The sequence below is a fragment of the Cnephaeus nilssonii genome (assembly GCF_951640355.1).
Source record: "Cnephaeus nilssonii genome assembly, chromosome: 19".
NCBI lineage: Eukaryota > Metazoa > Chordata > Mammalia > Chiroptera > Vespertilionidae > Cnephaeus > Cnephaeus nilssonii.
This window is the reverse complement of record NC_137090.1, coordinates 7,865,183-7,883,739: the sequence shown is the minus strand read 5'-3', so window position 1 is coordinate 7,883,739 and position 18,557 is coordinate 7,865,183. Positions and strand designations below refer to the sequence as shown.

The 18,557-nt window shown below is 42.9% G+C and overlaps 2 protein-coding genes across 2 annotated transcripts; both read right to left on the bottom strand.

Moving 5' to 3' along the window:
• Positions 1-4,442: 4,442 nt before the first annotated feature.
• On the bottom strand, positions 4,443-4,739 carry KRTAP3-1 (keratin associated protein 3-1; the record flags this gene model as incomplete). The annotated part of the gene is made up of 1 exon (XM_079798232.1): positions 4,443-4,739. The coding sequence occupies one exon, from the start codon at positions 4,737-4,739 to the stop codon at positions 4,443-4,445; it is 297 nt and encodes a 98-aa protein (XP_079654358.1).
• A 9,851-nt stretch (positions 4,740-14,590) lies between these two features.
• LOC307115163 (uncharacterized protein) lies at positions 14,591-17,474 on the bottom strand (the record flags this gene model as incomplete). The annotated part of the gene is made up of 2 exons (XM_079798220.1): positions 14,591-14,918; positions 17,077-17,474. 2 exons carry the CDS (start codon positions 17,472-17,474, stop codon positions 14,591-14,593), a joined length of 726 nt encoding a protein of 241 aa, XP_079654346.1.
• Between the last annotated feature and the right edge of the window lie 1,083 nt (positions 17,475-18,557).

Below are 18,557 nucleotides of genomic sequence, written 5' to 3'. Positions count from 1 at the left end.
CACGCTCAGGTTTGGAGTAGGGTGGCGGCAGTGGAACTGCCTAACTGTGGCGCTAGGAATCAGGAACGCAGCAGGCTGGAGGGCAGGTGTCACAGCAGGTGGGCTGAAGAAGGCTAATCTCATGTGGGCAGCTGCTGGGAAGGCTGTCTCCAAATTGACAGCACCCGTCATTGGAGACCCTGTAGCATCCTTGGAGACAAGGCTCCTAGCAAGACATGGGGACAGTGGGTCAGGTGGATTTTTATTGCAAAGGGAGGTTTTGTTCTACAAAGTCGTCCTCGGTGGATCTCTTATATCCACTTGTGTCAGGGAACATGGCTGCCGTCCATCAGAACATCAGAATGTTTTCTTATTGTTTGTATAATCCCATACAGACAACTCACGAGCTTGCTATTTATCAGCCATGGGATGAGCTCTCCTGGAGTTTTATTTGTGTTGCTGTATTGCTTACTGTTGTCACTCCCTTGCTGATGCTGGTGATTCTGAGGAGATGCAATGATGCCATTTTTTTTTTTTTTTTGGAGTGCTGGAAGCAGCTGGAGACTGGAATCTATTGCTTCTGTCAGATAAAGAACTGTTGCTGGGGCAACAAGACCCTTCATTCTTCCTCAAGCCTTGCAGTCTCTTTCTAGCACCCCGTATTGGTGGAACCCAGTAGAAAACCAGCCAAAGGAGAAAGAGTCCTCACCTAGGCATCACAGAGCATCACAGGTTGGACTTGGAGGTTGACAATTAGCACATACTGTCCTGTGGACGGCACCTGGTTTACTTAGATAGTACAGCGTTCCTGTATACCCCGCACTCAGTTTCCCTTAATGATAGGATCTTACAATACCATTGTTCATTTGTCAAAAACTAAGACGCCGACATTGGTATATTGCTATTAATTAAACGTCATACTTTATTCAGATATCACTAGTTTTTTTTCACTAATGTCCCTTTCTGTTCCAGGACCCTCTCTGAGGCACCAGTCACATTAGTCATCACATCTATTAGTCTTCTCTGGTCTGTGACAAGGTTAGAGCTTAATATATTTTATTAGTTTTTCAGTCTTTCCTTGTTTTTCATCACTTGGGCAGATTTGTGGTATACTCAGGTGTTTTTTAGGGTACATACTATTTTTAATCTTATTTAACAGTTGAGGAACCTGAGGCATAGACAAGTTAAATGACATAACCAAGGACCCATAACTAGTAAGTGATAGGTGTGACAGCCTAGTTTTGGAGATCACTCTCTTGACCACTATATGGGGGCATTGCTCTGACTAGAATGTAGGCTGCATGTTTCCCCAAGGTTAGTAGCCAGGAAGATTTGTGAAAATGACTGTATCAGGTTATTGAGGGCTTTAGAAACACACTGAAGAACTTAGCTTTGATTCAGTGAAAACAGACATACTGAGTCGCCCTAGAGTTTTGAGCAACTCAGTTTAAACAGTATCAGGGACAGGAGCCTTGCCTGACAGGAATATTGTTCGGGAGGAGGAAGGGGCAGAGAATACTGGACTCAAGGACAACTAGGAGACTGTGGTTGTCATCAGGGGAGTGGTGGTCAGGGTCTAGGTTAGGCTGGAGTCAGTGAAGGTGGAAGGAAAGATGTCAGGAATAGTCTGAAAGAAAAATGAAATGACTGGTTTTCTATTCTATTATCAAGGGTAAATAATTATTAACTTTAAGGTTAGTTTGTTTTTACCTTGAACTAGGTTATTGAAACTTATCAGAAAATTGAAAATGTGTCTGAGTTGCCGAAGTAACCTTCAATGTAAGGTTAAAGACCCAGCCAGTATTTCTCCTGTACTGATATTGCTAATCGGTATTTAAAGTCTGACTTTAAAAAAAAAAAAAAAGATGATTTGCTCTCACCTTACAAATGAAAACAGTTTTTTCTAGGCTCATTGTATACACTAGTTTTGTCTTAAGGCACCAGAGAAAGATGAGTTACTATATACAACCAAAGACAGTTCAGAGGGATAGTAGAGAATGTTGCCAAGGGGCATATACATTCTCCTCAGTAAAGAGAGCCACGTGTAATCATATTTCTGTCTGCAGAGGAGGCATATACTTTGGTGAAGTGGAAAGAGAAGGGACTTTGGATTCAGGCAGTTTTAAGTTTAATCACGTCTCTGTCACAGTTTGTGTAACGTTGGCAAGTAACTTTCTCAGCCTCAGTTTCCTCACCTGTAAAATGGGGAGAATAATGGTAGGCACCTCTTAGTGATTTTGTTAGAAATAAATGACATATGCACATAAAGCACTCCTTTGAGTGCCCAGTAGATTCACCAGATGTTAGCTATGACGAATGAAAGCAGTACAATTAATAAGGTGGGATGGGGTTGGTTAATGGTGTGGGGTACTTGTTACTTAAAATGCTCTGGATAATCTAGAACCATAGAATGTCAAAACTAAAGTGACTTTTAGAGAGAATCTGGTCAACCAACCCATTTTACCGGTTTAAGACCTGAGACCCAAAGAGTTCAAGTGACTTGCTCTGAGTCATAGAGACAGCCGAGCAGAGCCAGGACTAGGACACCCTTCTCCTGGTTTGCAGGTGGGCTCTTTAACTAGCCTTGAATGCCTGAAGGTCCACAGTGGCAGTCCCAGGACACTTAGAGATATTTTCAGTATTAAAAATGAAGTCTAAATATTTATCCCTTACAAAGATATATAACATCAAACTTCTTCGCTTTTGACTGAAAAAAAAAAAGGTAACTTGGCACAGTAATAATAGTTCTATTAATCCTAAAACTCACTGATACTTATAAACGTATTTATGAACAAAAAATGAAAAAGATGACTAAATTATTATTTTTAAAAGCCATTTATTTGGGAAAAGAAAACATTTTTCAAGAAATAAAAGGATGGCCCTAGCCGGTTTGGCTCAGTGGATAGAGCGTTGGCCTGCGGACCAAAGGGTCCCGGGTTTGATTCTGGTCAAGGGCATGTACCTTGGTGGCAGGCTCCTCCCCTGCCCGGGCCCTAGTCAGGGCTTGTGCAGGAGGCAACCATTCCATGTGTTTCTCTCACATGGATGTTTCTCTCTGTCTTTCCCTCTCCCTTCCACTCTCTGGAAAGAAAAAAAAAATCAATAGAAAAATATTCTCGGGTGAGGATTAACTAAAGAAAAGAAAAGAAATAAATAAAAGGATGTCTTTTGGTGATGGGCTGGGAACCAGTGTGTGGCAGTAATGGTGGAGCCTCTCCCTGTGTCTGGTTTGCTGCTGTGGACACTTAGGGTCGTTTGATCCTCACAATAATCCTAGGACGTAAGCAGAGAAGAGAGTATTATTTCTGTGGTAATAACGAGAAGCGAATGGCCCAAGGTCCCAAGGCAAATCCAAGAGAATATACAACTAGACTGCATTCTGTATACTTCCTGCAAAAGCCTTACTGCACTTGGATTTTTCCAGGACAACCAAGGAGATGAATTGCTGCTCATCGTAAAAGTTTGTTGTAGGAGGAAATGTATGTTTTCACTCCCATAATTGTGTGACTATTTCTGATGTATAGAGAAGACTGCACTAGTCTGATGTTCTTAGTTAATTTCAATGACATGCTATTATATGTCATTTGGACTAGTAAGTTTATAAATATAGTTATGACTAATGGAAGCCAAGCCTAATTTCAGGAAATAAAGAATATTCTATAAATGCTAATATTCATAGAAGACAACACATATAAGGAAATGAATATATATATATATATATATATATATATATATATATATATGTTCCCCAAAATTGCATAGCATTTTGAACTTGGAATTTCAGTGATGACTCTGACTAAAGGAATTAAAATTATGTCTACATACTAGCAAAGTGAGTAGTTTGTTTAGTTAGTTAAGGAAGAAAGAAAAATCACTTTTAGGGGTTATAGGAATGAAAAGAAATAAAATATTTTAAAAACATATTAATCTCTAGACTCTAGCATAGTGCTTGGTGCAGTGGTTATCTTAAAAAAATATTTATTGTATAAGAAGATTCTACAAAATGTCCTGCTGAAGTTGTTACTTTTTAACCTACCACAAAGAGCCAGTATCTAATTTTCAGCGATTCCACCCTGAAAGCTCTCACTCTGCTGGGGAGCGGAGGCGGATCTTGGGTAGTAGGATGACCTGCTGTTCAGGTTTAGGTAGGCATTCTCCTTTCTCTGAGAGGGAACATGGAATCAGTAATCACAAGGCCATATTTGCTAAGCCAGAATGAAGTTTATTAATGAATAGTCAAAATGGTTATTTCTCAAAGAGCAGTAAAATAGCCTAAAAGACAGAACAAAGGTCTCCAAGTCTCCCCAAAGGAGGAAAGAATCAAGAAGTTGGACTAATTCACGAAAACATGGCCCAGGGAATAGTATGGAGTTAGCCCGCTGTAGGTAGTGGCGTGTTGAAGGCTGGGTGATGTGTAGGACGTTGAGCAGCACATCCCGGAACCTGTGCAAAGCCGTGGCTGCCTAACAGCAGGGCTCACAGGGACTTTCACAGCAGGGCTGAACGCAGGTCGTCACGTTGATCCCGTACAGTCCGGGAGTTGGGTGGCAGGAGTTGAGCAGCCAGCAAGTTGGCACGTAGGTGTCAGGCTCACAGCAGGGTGGGGGGCAGGTGTCACAGCAGGTGGGCTGAAGGAGGCTGATGTCATGTGGGCAGGTGCTGGGCAGGCAGACTCCGCATCTGCAGCATTTGTCAGAGGAGCAGATGGTGGTGGCGGGGCCGGTGGGGACGCTGCAGCAGCAGGGAACACAGCAAGCCATGGCGTGAAGATTTGGGTTTCTGTTGGGTTGAGGAGAGAAGTCTCTTAGTGGCTCAGTGCTCCTCTCTTCTGCTCTGGCCCTTATATACCCACCTCCCTGGGCGTCACCCTATTAGCAAGGTTTTCTTCCCCATGTTTCAGCTTATAGCTATTTCCATAAAAACCATCTAATTAGTTAAGTGTTTATTACCTAAGACACACTCCTCACCTCGTAAAAGGGGGTTAGTTTGTTTTGTTGTCAAATTGGGACTCTTAACGTTGCTGTTTGTCACAGCACCAGCATTTCCTTTCAGTCTTCAAAGGCACCAAGTGACCGTCTTCTAATCATTACACATCTGGCATGCTGGCTTTCTTCACGTCGCCCCCATGTCTTTTGTCTTCTTTCACATGAAGAGAGAAGTAGGCTTTTTGATTGCTTTTCTCCCAGCAACTATGTGATACTTTTGGCTTTGTGGCTTAAAAGTGATAAGGTTTGTAGATTTAGTCTTTATTTATTTGCAGATTTATTCATTTTTTGTATTTTAGTTTTCATAGATGAGCTTTATAAGTTAGTGTTCAATGGAACACTCTTGGGAGATTCCCAAATTACATCTAAACCACTAAGAGCTTAATAATAAAATGATTGCCCTAGCCTGTTTGGCTCAGTGGATAGAGCAGCGGTTTGTGGACCAAAGGGTCCCGGATTTGATTCCAGTCAAGGGCACATACCGTGATTGCAGACTCCTCCCCTGCCCAGTCCCTGGTCCTGGTTCCTTTAGGAGGCAACCAATCAATGTGTTTCTCTCACATCGATGCTTCTCTCGGTCTTTCCCTCTCTCTTCCACTCACTCTAAAAATCAATGGAAAAATATTCTCAGGTGAGGATTAACAAACAAATAAATAAATAAATTACTTCATTTTAAAGACATAAAACAGTATGATGTTTTAGAATTACTTTAAAGTAGGAAAAATAGTAACTGGTAAAATTTTAGGTGTATGTTAATTTGAAAGTCTTAAAAATGTATATATTTTCTGACCCATCTTCAGATGAAATGGTCCAGGCTTTGAAAAATAATTTAAAATTGCTCAATATAGAGGAGCCAGAAATCAAAGGACATGCAAATCAACAAGATGCTGGATGCAAAGGATGCTTAACATGAAAACTGCTTTCATTTTAGTCATTTTCTTACTAGAATGATGTTGCGGTTTGGGATCCCTCTGTTGGAAATTAGCTTGTTGCTTCAATAGATATCTCTTTGTTCAACCAAACACTCGTTGGTTGGGTACCTGCTGTAAGTCAGACAGCATGCAAAAAGGAAGCAAATAGGTTTTTGTCTTTGAAGAGGTCACAGAGAAGAAAACACAGAGAAGTAAGCTGCCAATGACAACACAGGGTTGTGCATTCAGGTTTTCTAGGTAAGAAGTGGGAATTTAGAGCTGGGGTCACTGCCTGAAAGATTTGGGGAGAACTTCATGAAAAGAAAACATGTGTGTGGGTGCTGAAGCAAGTAAAACTGCTATGGTATATTCCTGGGATGGCGGAAGTGTTGGTTGGCGAAGGCACAGATTCTGGGTCTCCGTTTGGGAGGTGTCGGAGGAGGATGATGAGAGACAGCATTGGAAAGGTGGGTTAGTGCCATGGTGGAAAGAACTTCGACTGTGTGTAGTATTCCACACTCATGATTTTGAAATACATCCTATTGGCAATGAGCATTACTGAAAGGGTTTTGAATGCGTATGGGACATGATTGGATTTGTATTTTAGAAAGATGACTGTAGTTTTTGAATGGAGGCCCATCATAATCATTGTCATCATTATCATCACTTATATACCCACCTAAGTATTAGGTCTTGTGCTGAGTGCTTTATATATATTACACATTTCTTACCACAGCCTTATGATGTACGCAGTGTTACTGCCTTTGCCATTTCACAGATGAGGAACCTGAGGCACAGAGAGGCTAAGTAAGTAGTGAGTAAGGGATGGAGCTGGTATTTGAAGCAAAGCTGATTCCATGCTCTTAGCCCCTGTGTGTCTTCCCTCTCATGCTGGGGGCAGTGTTCTGACTAGAATGAGGATGACCCTCAAGATTAGTTGTGTATAAGATTTTCACAATCTAGGACTGCTGGCTCCCAACCACTCGCCTGCCTGCCAGCCTGATCACCCCCTAACCACTCCCCTGCCAGCCTGATCAACGCCTAACTGCTCCCCTGCTGGCCCGATTGCCCCTAACTACCCTCCCCTGCTGGCCATCTTGTGGAGGCCATCTTTGACCACATGGGGGTGGCCACCTTGTGTGAGGGTGTGAGGGTGTGAGGGTGCTGAGAGGGGTGGACTGGCTTATTGAAGTCTTGAGACCATAGGAGGAGTTGATTTTAGAGCCTATTTTCTTTTTTTCTTTCTTTTAAAAAAAAAATATATTTAATTGATTTTTTACAGAGAGGAAGGGAGAGAGATAGAGAGTTAGAAACATCAATCAGCTGCTTCCTGCATGCCCCCTACTGGGGATGTGCCCGCAACCAAGGTACATGCCCTTGACCGGAATCGAACCCGGGACCCTTCAGTCCGCAGGCCGACGCTCTATCCACTGAGCCAAACCGGTTTCGGCAAGAGCCTATTTTCTTAACCAAAGTACTATTCTGTAGAATAGAGATAATTTGAAGGCAGGGACAGTGTTTGGGAAGCTGTGTGGGTATTCCATGGGAGTGATGAGGAGGGCCTGATTTCTCTCTTAGAGGGCATCATGATTGGGTGGGAAGAGAGCAGAGGGGCATATCTGGAATTCCTCATCACATCATTCAGTTTTCTGGGGACCACTATCTGGATGGCACATCAGTTTCCACAATAAAATTACTATTCTTATTTTTAAGATAACTCCTGATCTTATCCTCCACTAATAGCTGGCACGTATTGAATGTGTACCATGTGCCAGGCATAGTGCTAAGTACTTTATGCACATCTTTTTTCTTATTTCTTACAACCTTATAAGATAAAGAATATTCTTATACCCACTTCCTAGATAGTGAAACTGAGAGTAATGACATTAAATAATGATTTAAAATCATACAGTTAGTGAATGATGGCTCATCTAACAACAGTACCTCACACTTACTATTAAAACTCATTTTTTGTGGAATTAAATTTTATATTACTGTAAATTGTGTTCATTCTCCTCCTCCCCCCATTTATTAATTCATTAAGCAAAATGCCTAGCACCATGTTGGGTGCTAAGCATCCTATATAATAAAGAGCTAATATGCAAATGGTCATCACACCCTCACGCTGTAATGGCTTAGGCACTCAACACTGGGGAGAGAGGAATGGGGACCAGCCAGGTACAAATGAGCTCGTGAGAGAGGAATGGGGACCAGCCAGGCACAAATGAGCTTGTGAGAGAGGAATGGGGACCAGCCAGGCTGCGGCCCGGGAGAGGGACAAGCTGCCTGCTCCATGGTCCTGGGCGCCAGCAGCTGCGCCTGCACTTGTGGCCCAGGAGAGGGACAAGCCGCATGCCCCGTGGTCCCGGGTGCCAGTGGCTGGGGCTGCGGCCCAGGAGAGGGACAAGCTGCCCACCACACGGGCCCGGGCGCCAGCGGCTGCGTCTGTACCTGCAGCCTGGGAGAGGGACAAGCTGCCCACCCCGTGGTCCCAGGTGCCAGCGCCTGTGCCTGCGGCCCGGGAGAGGGACAAGCCGCCCGCCCCGTGGTCCTGGGCACCAGTGTCTGCGACTGTGGCCCAGACGAAGCCACCTGCCCATGGTCCCCTGTGGCTATGGCTGGCCCGGGTGAAGCCAGCCCAGGTCCTGGGTGCCTGTGGCTGGCCAGAGGGAGGGAAGCCCGGGTCCCAGGTGCCAGTGACCGGCCGGAGTAGGGAATCCTGGGTCCCAGGTGCGGGACAAGGCAGAGGCAGTTAGGGGCGATCAGGCCAGCAGGGAAGTATTTAGGGGCAATCAGGCCAGTAGAGGAGAGGTTAGGGACGATCAGGCAGGCAGGCAGAGGTGGTTAGGGGAGATCAGGCAGGCAAGCGGTTAGGAGCCAGCAGTTCTGGATTGTGAGAGGCAGTCAGACATCCCCTGAGGGGTCCCGGATTGGAGAGGGTGCAGGCCAGGCTGAGGGGACCCCCTCCCCCAGCCCATGCATGAATTCCATGAACCAGGCCTCTAGTATAGAAATAATTAAGTCAGTTAAGGTCCTTGTTGTCAAGGTGCTCATTCTAGTGGATGAGACAGAAAAAAAAAAAGCAAACGGATGAATAAGAACTTCAGACAGTGACAAGTACCAAAAGGAAGTAATACAGAGTAAAGTGACCGGTAGTGCCCCTCAGGGAGCATGTCTGCTTCGGTTCGGGTCGTCAGGGACAGTCTTTGCCAGGTGGCTGGAGTCTGTGGAAGGGAAGGAGTGTGATAGGAGGATGAGGTCAAGGAGGTGGGCAGGTGCTAGGACAGGTATGGATGTGTAGGTAGTTCTGCAGAATTCAGCTTTTATTTTACGGGCATTGAGAATCCACTGGGTGATTTATGGCAGGGAGTGGTAAGATGTGAGTTAATTCCATGGAAAAGGAACTGCAGTGGGGCCAGAGTGGAAACAGGCATAACAAGTAAGTGGTTCAGGTGAGAGGATGAACGGGGATGCCAGCGGTTGATGAATGGGTAAGAGGCGGGAGAGTTTAGGAGGCGTTTTTGTAAGTAGAGATGGTATATCATGCTGATCAAGAGAGTGGCCAAGGACCATGCTTAGGTCTCAGGTTTACTCATGAGTGAGGGGACCTGAGCCCCAAAGCTGCCATCTAGGGGAGTAGGGAAGGGACTGACGATGAGTTGGGTGTGGGGCCTGCAGAGTGTGAGCAGCCTGAAGCCCATGAGAGGGAGCAGGGCTGAAGATTTGTGACGCTCCAGTGCACTCATAAAAATGTACTTACTGCTAAGTTCCTGACTGAGATCAAAGATAACTTTTATGTGTGTTAGTCATAGTGTGTTGTGATCCTCTGTGTGACTTACCCACATCCATCTCCCAACAGCTCGGTGGATTTCGGGGCTGCTGTCAGGACAATCTCCCATGACGGTACCTCCCGCATCAGCAGGCATGTCAGTGTTGGGAGGTTACACACGTCAAGGCACTCAGTTTCCTTAAGTGCTTCATCCCCTCGCAAAAGCAGGACATAGGGACCTTTTCAATTTGTCATCCTAATAAACATGCCTGTAAGTAAACACACTTGGTCTTTATTTCCTGAATTGCACCATCTTTTAAATTTCTGGTGAACTCCTTTATGATGTACACACATGGGGAGAAAGAGAGTCTGGTATCAGGACTGCCATCGACATCAATCCTTTCATTGCAGGAAGTCCCCTGGCTGAGCGTCCAGGTTTAGGTAGAACGGCAGACTTTGGGGGCCTTTTACAGTTGCATCAGGACATTTTTTTCCAGTTTGTGGGGATAGTACACGAGCCAGCACTGACAACTACTCTCAAATTGGATTTCTTGCAAATAAAAGTAGTGTTGGTTTGCCCCTTGAGGACAGCTGATATTGGCTATAGTTTTGTAGGTGTATGTGACCCAACGGGGGTGACCCTTGGGTGCTGCATCACTTGGACACATATGTTTCCATTCCAATATGCCAGGGCAGGTCTAACAGCATGTAAACTCCCGGGGCACATGCTGGTTGGACGTGTTGCCTCTTTCTCTTGGGGATCTTACACTTCCAGTTTAAACCTCATGTATTATTTATTGTAAGCTATAGGATATGCAGGTAGTAGCAGAGACTTATACCCAGTTAAATAAGGTATAAATATATGTGTTCATTTAAATGAGCCTGGTTGAGAAAGTAGATGCTCAATAAAATTTGAATAATCATGATGGCAAGCAGGTTTCTTAAATCAGAGTTATGGTTTTGGGGATAAGTTAGTAGTTAACAAAAAAGCAAATCAATCAAACAAACAAAAAACACACACCATCTGCTGTCAGATTTTGCTGGCACAACGCATTTTACATGGAAGGTTTTTAATAGAAATGGAACTTTCTTAAGCACCAAGCTAAATGGTGCTGAGCAGTGTTTCCAGTTCCTCAGCAGGATTCTATCAGGCCTAAAATGTTGTCATGCTTTGGCTGCCACCTCCAAAGCTCAGAGACTAATTTCCCCCTTGGTAATCAGCTGCTGTGATTAAAGGGAGTGAGTGAAAAGTCTGAACAATGGTTCATGAAATAATCTGAATTTTAAAAGGCAGTAAGAGTTTAATAGTTAGGGTCCAGTCCCAAGACAAGAGCCATACCCCTTATTTGAATGGAGTGAATTTTACACAAAGACTTTTAGACTAGGTTGTTCGCTAGGTAACTAACTAAAAGGATGAAAAAGAAAACCCTGAGATATAAATGTAGGAAATGCAGAAAGCCCTAAGAGCGAGAGTTTCTTTAAAGGGAGGAGGGGAGGAATTAAAATTTAGGAATTTAGCTAGGGGATTGCCCTGTGGGGCTGAAACTCAGGCATTTTTCCAGAGAACTGGCTGGTTGGTGCTGCTGTGACTCTGAGGCAGGCGCAATGATGAGTGTTGAGAAAACAGCAAACTAACCTTAGGTGTTGCTATAGAAAGCCAGGGAGACCTGGCAGCAGGTGGTTTTTTGGTAATGTATGGACTTATCCCCATACCTGGATCTGCTGTATGAAGAAGTGTTACTGGGGTGATCATCCTGGGACCCCCTAGCATACAGGAAGCCCTGATTAAACAGAAAGAAACAAATAGGAAGAAACAAGTTTCTCCTTCCTCCTCCAGCTTTGTCGTTTCCCTCTGACACCCTCTAGTGGCAGAACTCGACATGGAGCAGCTGGCAAAGCTCTCATATGGTTTGCAGAGCACCAGGGAGGCATCACAAAGCCGAGTAAGGAGGGCGGGTGTGGAGCTGTGAGATAATAACCTAACACCTGGCATCAAGAGGAACTTATTCTGAAACCCCCAGCTTCCCAAATAGCCATCGTTAAGCCAGCCGAACCTGCCCACACCGTTCTTTCCTTTCAGTCCCTTAATTTCATTGTTTCTTCATGAGTTTGGGAGTCAGGGTTGGAGTCATATGTTAGTTTTTACTTATGAGCGGTGTGACTATAAGCAAACTATTTAACTTCACTTATCAGTCTAGTATTTACTGAATAAAAACTCCCGATTGAGATATGATTGAGATACAAAAAGTTGTGTATATTTAATGTATATAATTTGATGAATTTGGGGATAAGTACACATGCATGAAACCATCTCTACAATCAATGCCATAAACATACCTGTTACTTCCAACTTTTCTTCCTGCCCTCTTTTTGGTGATAAGGACACTTAATACCTACCCTTTTAGGGAATATCTAAGTATACAGTACTGTATTGTTAATCTTAGACACTAGGATGTACAGTAGATCCCTAAGACTTACTCACCTTGCATAACTAAAACTTTGTAGCCTTTGACTATCACCTCCCCATTTTCCCCACCGGCAAGCCCCTGGTAACCACCATTCTACTCTCTGCTTCTATATTTGACTATTTCAGATTCCTTATATAAGTGGTATGGTGTAGTATTTACCCTTCCATGTCTGGCTTATTTAACTTAGCATAATGTCCTCTAGGTTCATCCATGTTGCTACAAGTGGCATGATTTCCTTCTTTTTTAATGTTGACTAATATTGTACTGTGTGTAAATACTACGTTTTCTTTATAAGTTGATGGATATTTAGGTTGCTTTCATGTCTTGGATATTGTGAATAATGTCGCAATGAACACGGGACCCTGATTTCAATTCATTGAACCTCCTTTAGACTTAATTTACTCATTGACAAAAATATCTATTTCACAGGACTGATGTAAGTATTAAATGAAATTAGGTCCATGTGAAGTTTACTTAGCTTGTGGTACAGCATATGACATTAAACAAGGGAAGGAAAAAAGAGAAGAAAATAACCAGGAGAAAAATATACATCGTTTCTATAATTTATTTTCCTAATTGGTTACAGGGCTATAATTAATACCTAAACTCTCTTCTCCCACTAACCATTTCATGTTTTCTTTACCCTCAGCTGGATGGGGTTCTTTACTGCTGGGCGTGATTTAAATCTTTTCTTGAGAGGTCTGAGTTCACAGTGGTACTGACTTTTTCAGGTTATCAGTGAGTGGGTTAAAGTAGTATATGTTGACTTCAAAATCCAAGAAAAGCCCACCCAAAGCCATGCTTTCTAACTGAAGATAGTTCACAGGTGCAGCAATATTGCTTTCACCTTGGAAGTGAAATCTCAACATGTTCTAGACCATTTGACTCCAAGAAACTTTACTGGGGTTGTATGTTTTACTAAGACATGGAAAGTGCTTGCTACTTCCTGCTCATCAGAAACAATTAGCACGATGTCACCAATGTAGTGGACTGATTCGATGTGTGGAATGTCAGGATGAGTAGGATATCTCCTGAGTATATTATGACAGAGGAGGAGAGCTGACATAGCCCCAAGGCAACACTCGGAAGGTTACTGTTAGTCATACCAGGTAAAAGCATATCATATTGCTTCTGATTGTCCTTGTGAACTGATACGGAGAAAAAGGCATCGTTCAGTCAAAAGATGCATACCAGGTGCCAGGGGCTACATTGCTTTGTTTCATTAAAGATGCTCCATCTGGAACATCAACTTCAATTGGGGCCACTACCTAAATTTTCTTTATCCATCTTTGGTCGATGGGGTTGCTTTCATGTTGTAGGTATTCTGTGAATACCAATAAATAATTATGCTGTTATTCTCTAAGATTTGCCTACTCTTTCCATAGGACAAACAATAAGTAATAATAAGTAGTTCTTTGTTACAATAATATTTCTCTCTTTGTCTCATGTGTATGTTTAATGCCCTTTTCTTAAGCTTTTGGGGTTGCCAACATGCATGTCCCATGTGGATGAACCTATTTTAAGTTGAACTGTTGAGGCATCTTGGTCACAAAAGCATCTATCCCTAAGGTAGAGGGAGTTTTTTTCTACGAACTTCTAAGGAAATACAGTTTATCTCATCACACTGTATGTAGCTATTTTCACACATTCTTTTTCTTTCTGGATAGTAAGGTCTTTAAGGGTAAGAATTAATTTTTCATCTTTCTAATTTCCATAATCACTTCTTTGAAAGTGGTGGTCAATAAATTTTTATTGAATGAATACACTGCATATGGCTTCAGTCTCTTTTTAAAAGAAACAAGTGTCTTTCCTACAAGTGGACATTCTTGAACTATAAGCAGTTATGTACAAGTGGAGACACCGACCATGATTTCTTTGCCTAGTATATAACATTTATTAAGAAATGACAGAAGACACTGCATCACAGGTATAATTAAAATAGCCAACAGCAAAGATCATTATGATCCCCCCAAAAGGGGTGGAATCAGATGTTGAAATATGGGAAAGACTAGTCTACTTCTTCGAAGCTGAATATTGGGCGAAGAGCTTCCATTCTCTCTGGTGACATCTGAGGAACGTCGCTTGGCTATACTTTGGTGCCTTTAATGTTGAAAAAAAATTTAGGTAAATAGAAGCTAAAAATAGATCACAAAGCAGGGGAAAAATAGACTTGTGGACAGCTCCAAGGATAAAATCCACAATATGGCAGCAGTTTTCAACCCTGCGGGAAAATCGGGAATAGTAGATCCAAAGCAATTTGATGATCAGCCGGTGGGCTCACAGCACCTCTGTGTCCGCAGTGGAGAGTCAAGGTATTCATTGTAGAGTGGAATCTGATAGAACTCATCGACTTGATAGCCCCCCATAACAGAAACCCAAGTAGAAGTCTAAGAACTTGTTAGTGGCCCACGGGTTGTTGAGGAGATACATTATTCAGATACTGTGTCCTGGGCAGTTAAAAATCAGCAAGTTGGCTTTTTAGCAGGTGGGCTCACAGCAGTAGCAGCAGCAGGCTGGGCGGCAGCAGGACTGTCCACAGTAGGATGGGCGGCAGCAGGCGGCCTGGGCATGGTGCAGCTGGCAGCAGGTTGGGGGGGTGCAGCTCACCACGCAGCAGGGGGGCAGGCAGGTGTCCTCCACGCGGCAGTCAGGGCGGCACCACCGGGTGCGGCAGCTCACAGCTCCACAGCCAGTGCCACAGCCGGTGCCACAGCAGCTGGTCTGGCAGCAGGTTGGCTGGCAGCAGCTGGTCTGGCAGCAGGTTGGCTGGCAGCAGCTGGTCTGGCAGCAGGTTGGCTGGCAGCAGCTGGGGCCACTGGTCCCACAGGAGCAGCTGGGAAATCCACAGAAGCTAGTTTGACAGCAGGCCATGGTGTCAGGAGTTGGGGTGCTTGGAGGTTTGGTGGTGACTGCTGTGTTGGGCCTTTTATATATTCTGACCAGCTGGTATTTAGACAGTTCTTAACATATCTTCCTTGTTTTTGTTTAAATTTGCTCCTCAGTGGGCCTCTGATTGGCTTACAGATAAATACTTATGACACATTATGAGCAGCAGTTTAGAAATTACTTTGTTTTATAGTTTATTTGGACTCCTCAGATCGGTCTTTTGCTCTTTGGAATAGGTTTGTGGTTTTCAAAGAGTCCTCCTATTTTTATCCATGTCAACACACGTGCTTTATAGAGGTATTTATTCCACATGACACTCTGTCCAGACCTCTAGGGCTAAGGATAATTGTGCTCCTTTAAAAAAAAACTATTATTTTTTCCCCATCTGGATGTATAGACTAAATTCTCTTGAATTTAGGACATCAAAACAACCACTGAGTTGAAAGCATGCCTTCTGCCATGCATAATTTAGTTTCCAAGTAATTTACTCCAACATCAAGTCAGATTCCCATTATAGTTCCTTTCATTTTAACCAACTTGAAATGTGCAAATACTATTTGTGTTTCAGGCCAAAAATCTTTTCGTGTGAACCAAATGACATAGTTTATATAAAAGTATCCGGCAGAGTGCTTACCTACTGGTAGTACCTCAGTGTTTATTGAATATGATTTTGAATGGGAGGAGTAAAAGGCATGATTCATGGATGCCTGTACCACTTAACAATGATTGAATAGAACTTGCAAGCTTAGTACCTCTCATGAAGGAGTCCTTGTTATTGTCAAAAGAGACCAGCAAATGCTGAAAATTTTTTTCTGCATTTGATAGTTGAACCAAGGCTCAGGAAAAGCATCTGGGAGTTATGACATTTTGAAGAATACACTGCCATTTACTTTATTCTGCTACTAATTAAATGGTAGAGGTAAGTGCTGGGAGCTTGTCAATAACTTGGAAAAGACGTTTTAAAGTGTCTGATATTTTGTCATGTTGTATTTTGTATGCTGCACTCAAATACTTAAAAATTAATTGGTAAAAGGTATTTTTGGTCTAGATTTGTGCTAACTTCTTAAGAGAACATCTTTCAAATTGGATTGCAAAGTGCAAAATATATAGTTGTTTCATTTTTCTAATGCATGTGTCTGACAAATGGTGATGGTGGAACTCAATGGGTATCTACATAGCTGTTTATTCTAATTTCATTTAGACCAGTGATGCACCTTATACATACTTATAATAGATGGAGGTCAGTGTTGGGAGTTGAAGCTTAGAGATCAATTTGGGGGTCAGTGGGAAGAATATATTAGGGTAAGGCATAGGAATTAAAATCTAAATGCTCTTGGAAAATAGTGTCTGCTAGTATCTGGTAGATACTTTCAAATCTATTTAGTCGGTAATACAATTTCTTTAGATATTAGGCATACATGAAGGAGAATATCTAGTAAATTAAAGGGAAGGAGATTAAAAGTCATAGAAGTACATCTAGGTAGAAATCCCATTGCTTTGATCAACCTGAACATTTTAGCTAAAAGTGGCCTTATTAGTTTAGATTTAATCATAATAGATTTGGAGCATGTAAGTTTTTGAATAACTGCAAGTATTATTTAATGCATGGGACATCTCATTAACTAATGGGTGAAAGCATATTATAGTTTGTATTTTTCTGGTTTAGACTTTATGTTTATACCTTAGGATTATTATCAAAGTGCAAATCCACTTCTCTTGAATTTCAGCTGAAGGTGGACAAGCTAAATGATGGAAGACAATGACTCAGTTTGCTTACACAATTAAACATTTTATTTTAAATTAACGGGGTATTGAAGGAGAAAGCAGGTCTGAAAATGTGTGGGGATCACGAAATAGGGAGGAAGACAGAGCTGTCATTGATCTGACACTGATAAATACAGGTTTTCAGTGGGCGAATTCACACTCAAGAGGGGCCTAAGACTTGTGATTTCTAAGCGGCTTAGAAACATCGCGATACATAGCATCCAAGTAAAGTCGAACGCTTCTTCAGAGATCAAGGCAGTTTTCCTGAGTTGCTCCTTTCATTCTTAAGTACTCAGCGACCTTCCTTTTAGCAGGTGGGCTCACAGCAGTAGCAGCAGCAGGCTGGGCGGCAGCAGGACTGTCCACAGTAGGATGGGCGGCAGCAGGCGGCCTGGGCATGGTGCAGCTGGCAGCAGGTTGGGGGGGTGCAGCTCACCACGCAGCAGGGGGGCAGGCAGGTGTCCTCCACGCGGCAGTCAGGGCGGCACCACCGGGTGCGGCAGCTCACAGCTCCACAGCCAGTGCCACAGCCGGTGCCACAGCCGGTGCCACAGCAGCTGGTCTGGCAGCAGGTTGGCTGGCAGCAGCTGGTCTGGCAGCAGGTTGGCTGGCAGCAGCTGGTCTGGCAGCAGGTTGGCTGGCAGCAGCTGGGGCCACAGGTCTCACAGGAGCAGCTGGGAAATCCACAGAAGCTAGTTTGACAGCAGGCCATGGTGTCAGGAGTTGGGTTGAGAGGTGTATTGTTTAGAGAAGTTTCTGAGTTTTGGCTGCACCTTCTACATCTGGCCTTTTATATAGTCCCCAGAGACACCCATTTTCCTAACATTTAGCATCTTTCCTTGAAACTATTTGCAAAGTCAGTCTCTGATTGGCTAATACCTGAGTTGTTTAGAAAGTTATAAATAGCATTTTAATAGCCTGCTTTGGTCATTGCTCAATTACGTCTCATTACGTTTCTTCTTTGCCCTGTGGGGCAAGTGAAGAGTCATTGTGGAAGGCAATCATGGCAGCTCCTCTGTGTGTTAGTCACTTCAAGGACCAAACTTGAGCCAACCACTGCCCTGGCTTGCTTTGTCCAATCTGTCCTTTGATATCCTTCAAGCAGAGTCTATCTAAACTGAACATTTTCTTTGTAGGTGGTCACTCAGTTAGGATCATGATTCATAAACACGTTGTCTAGACTTGAATAACATTAGTGCCATCAAGACATGAGCACTCACTTGGTTCATCAATATCCAAAAGAAGTATGCCTTTCTGTGATCAGAGTGTGCAAGTTACAGGATCCTCAGAGCTCTAGCCGGCATTTGTCTTCATCATCAATGTACATATTCCCAACTGAGACCCTAATGACTTCAGCTTGTAGATTGTTTTCTGACTGTACTAAATTAAGAATATATGCCAGTAATGAACACACATTTTAACAAGTCAGGCAGTACCAAAAGTTAATATTTTCCCTCCCTTTCCCAAAATACACACATCCCTTCCAAAAGTAGTATTCCAGATGATAACCAATATTAAGTTTGGTACCTGTTCTTCAATACCTTTCTTCCAGTTTTTGTAAACATGAAGTAGCATCTATGCACATAGATCTTCTAATTCAGTAGTTGGGGTCTCCTATACTACTTATTTTTAAACAACTTAATTGTAAAATACGCATACAATTTATCATTTTAACCATTTTTAAGAGTGCAGCTCACTAGTGTTAAGTAAATTCACATTGTGAATTCTTTTTATCTTGCAAAACAGAAATTCTTTATCCATTAAACAACTTTCTCCTCTCCTCTCCAAACCCTTG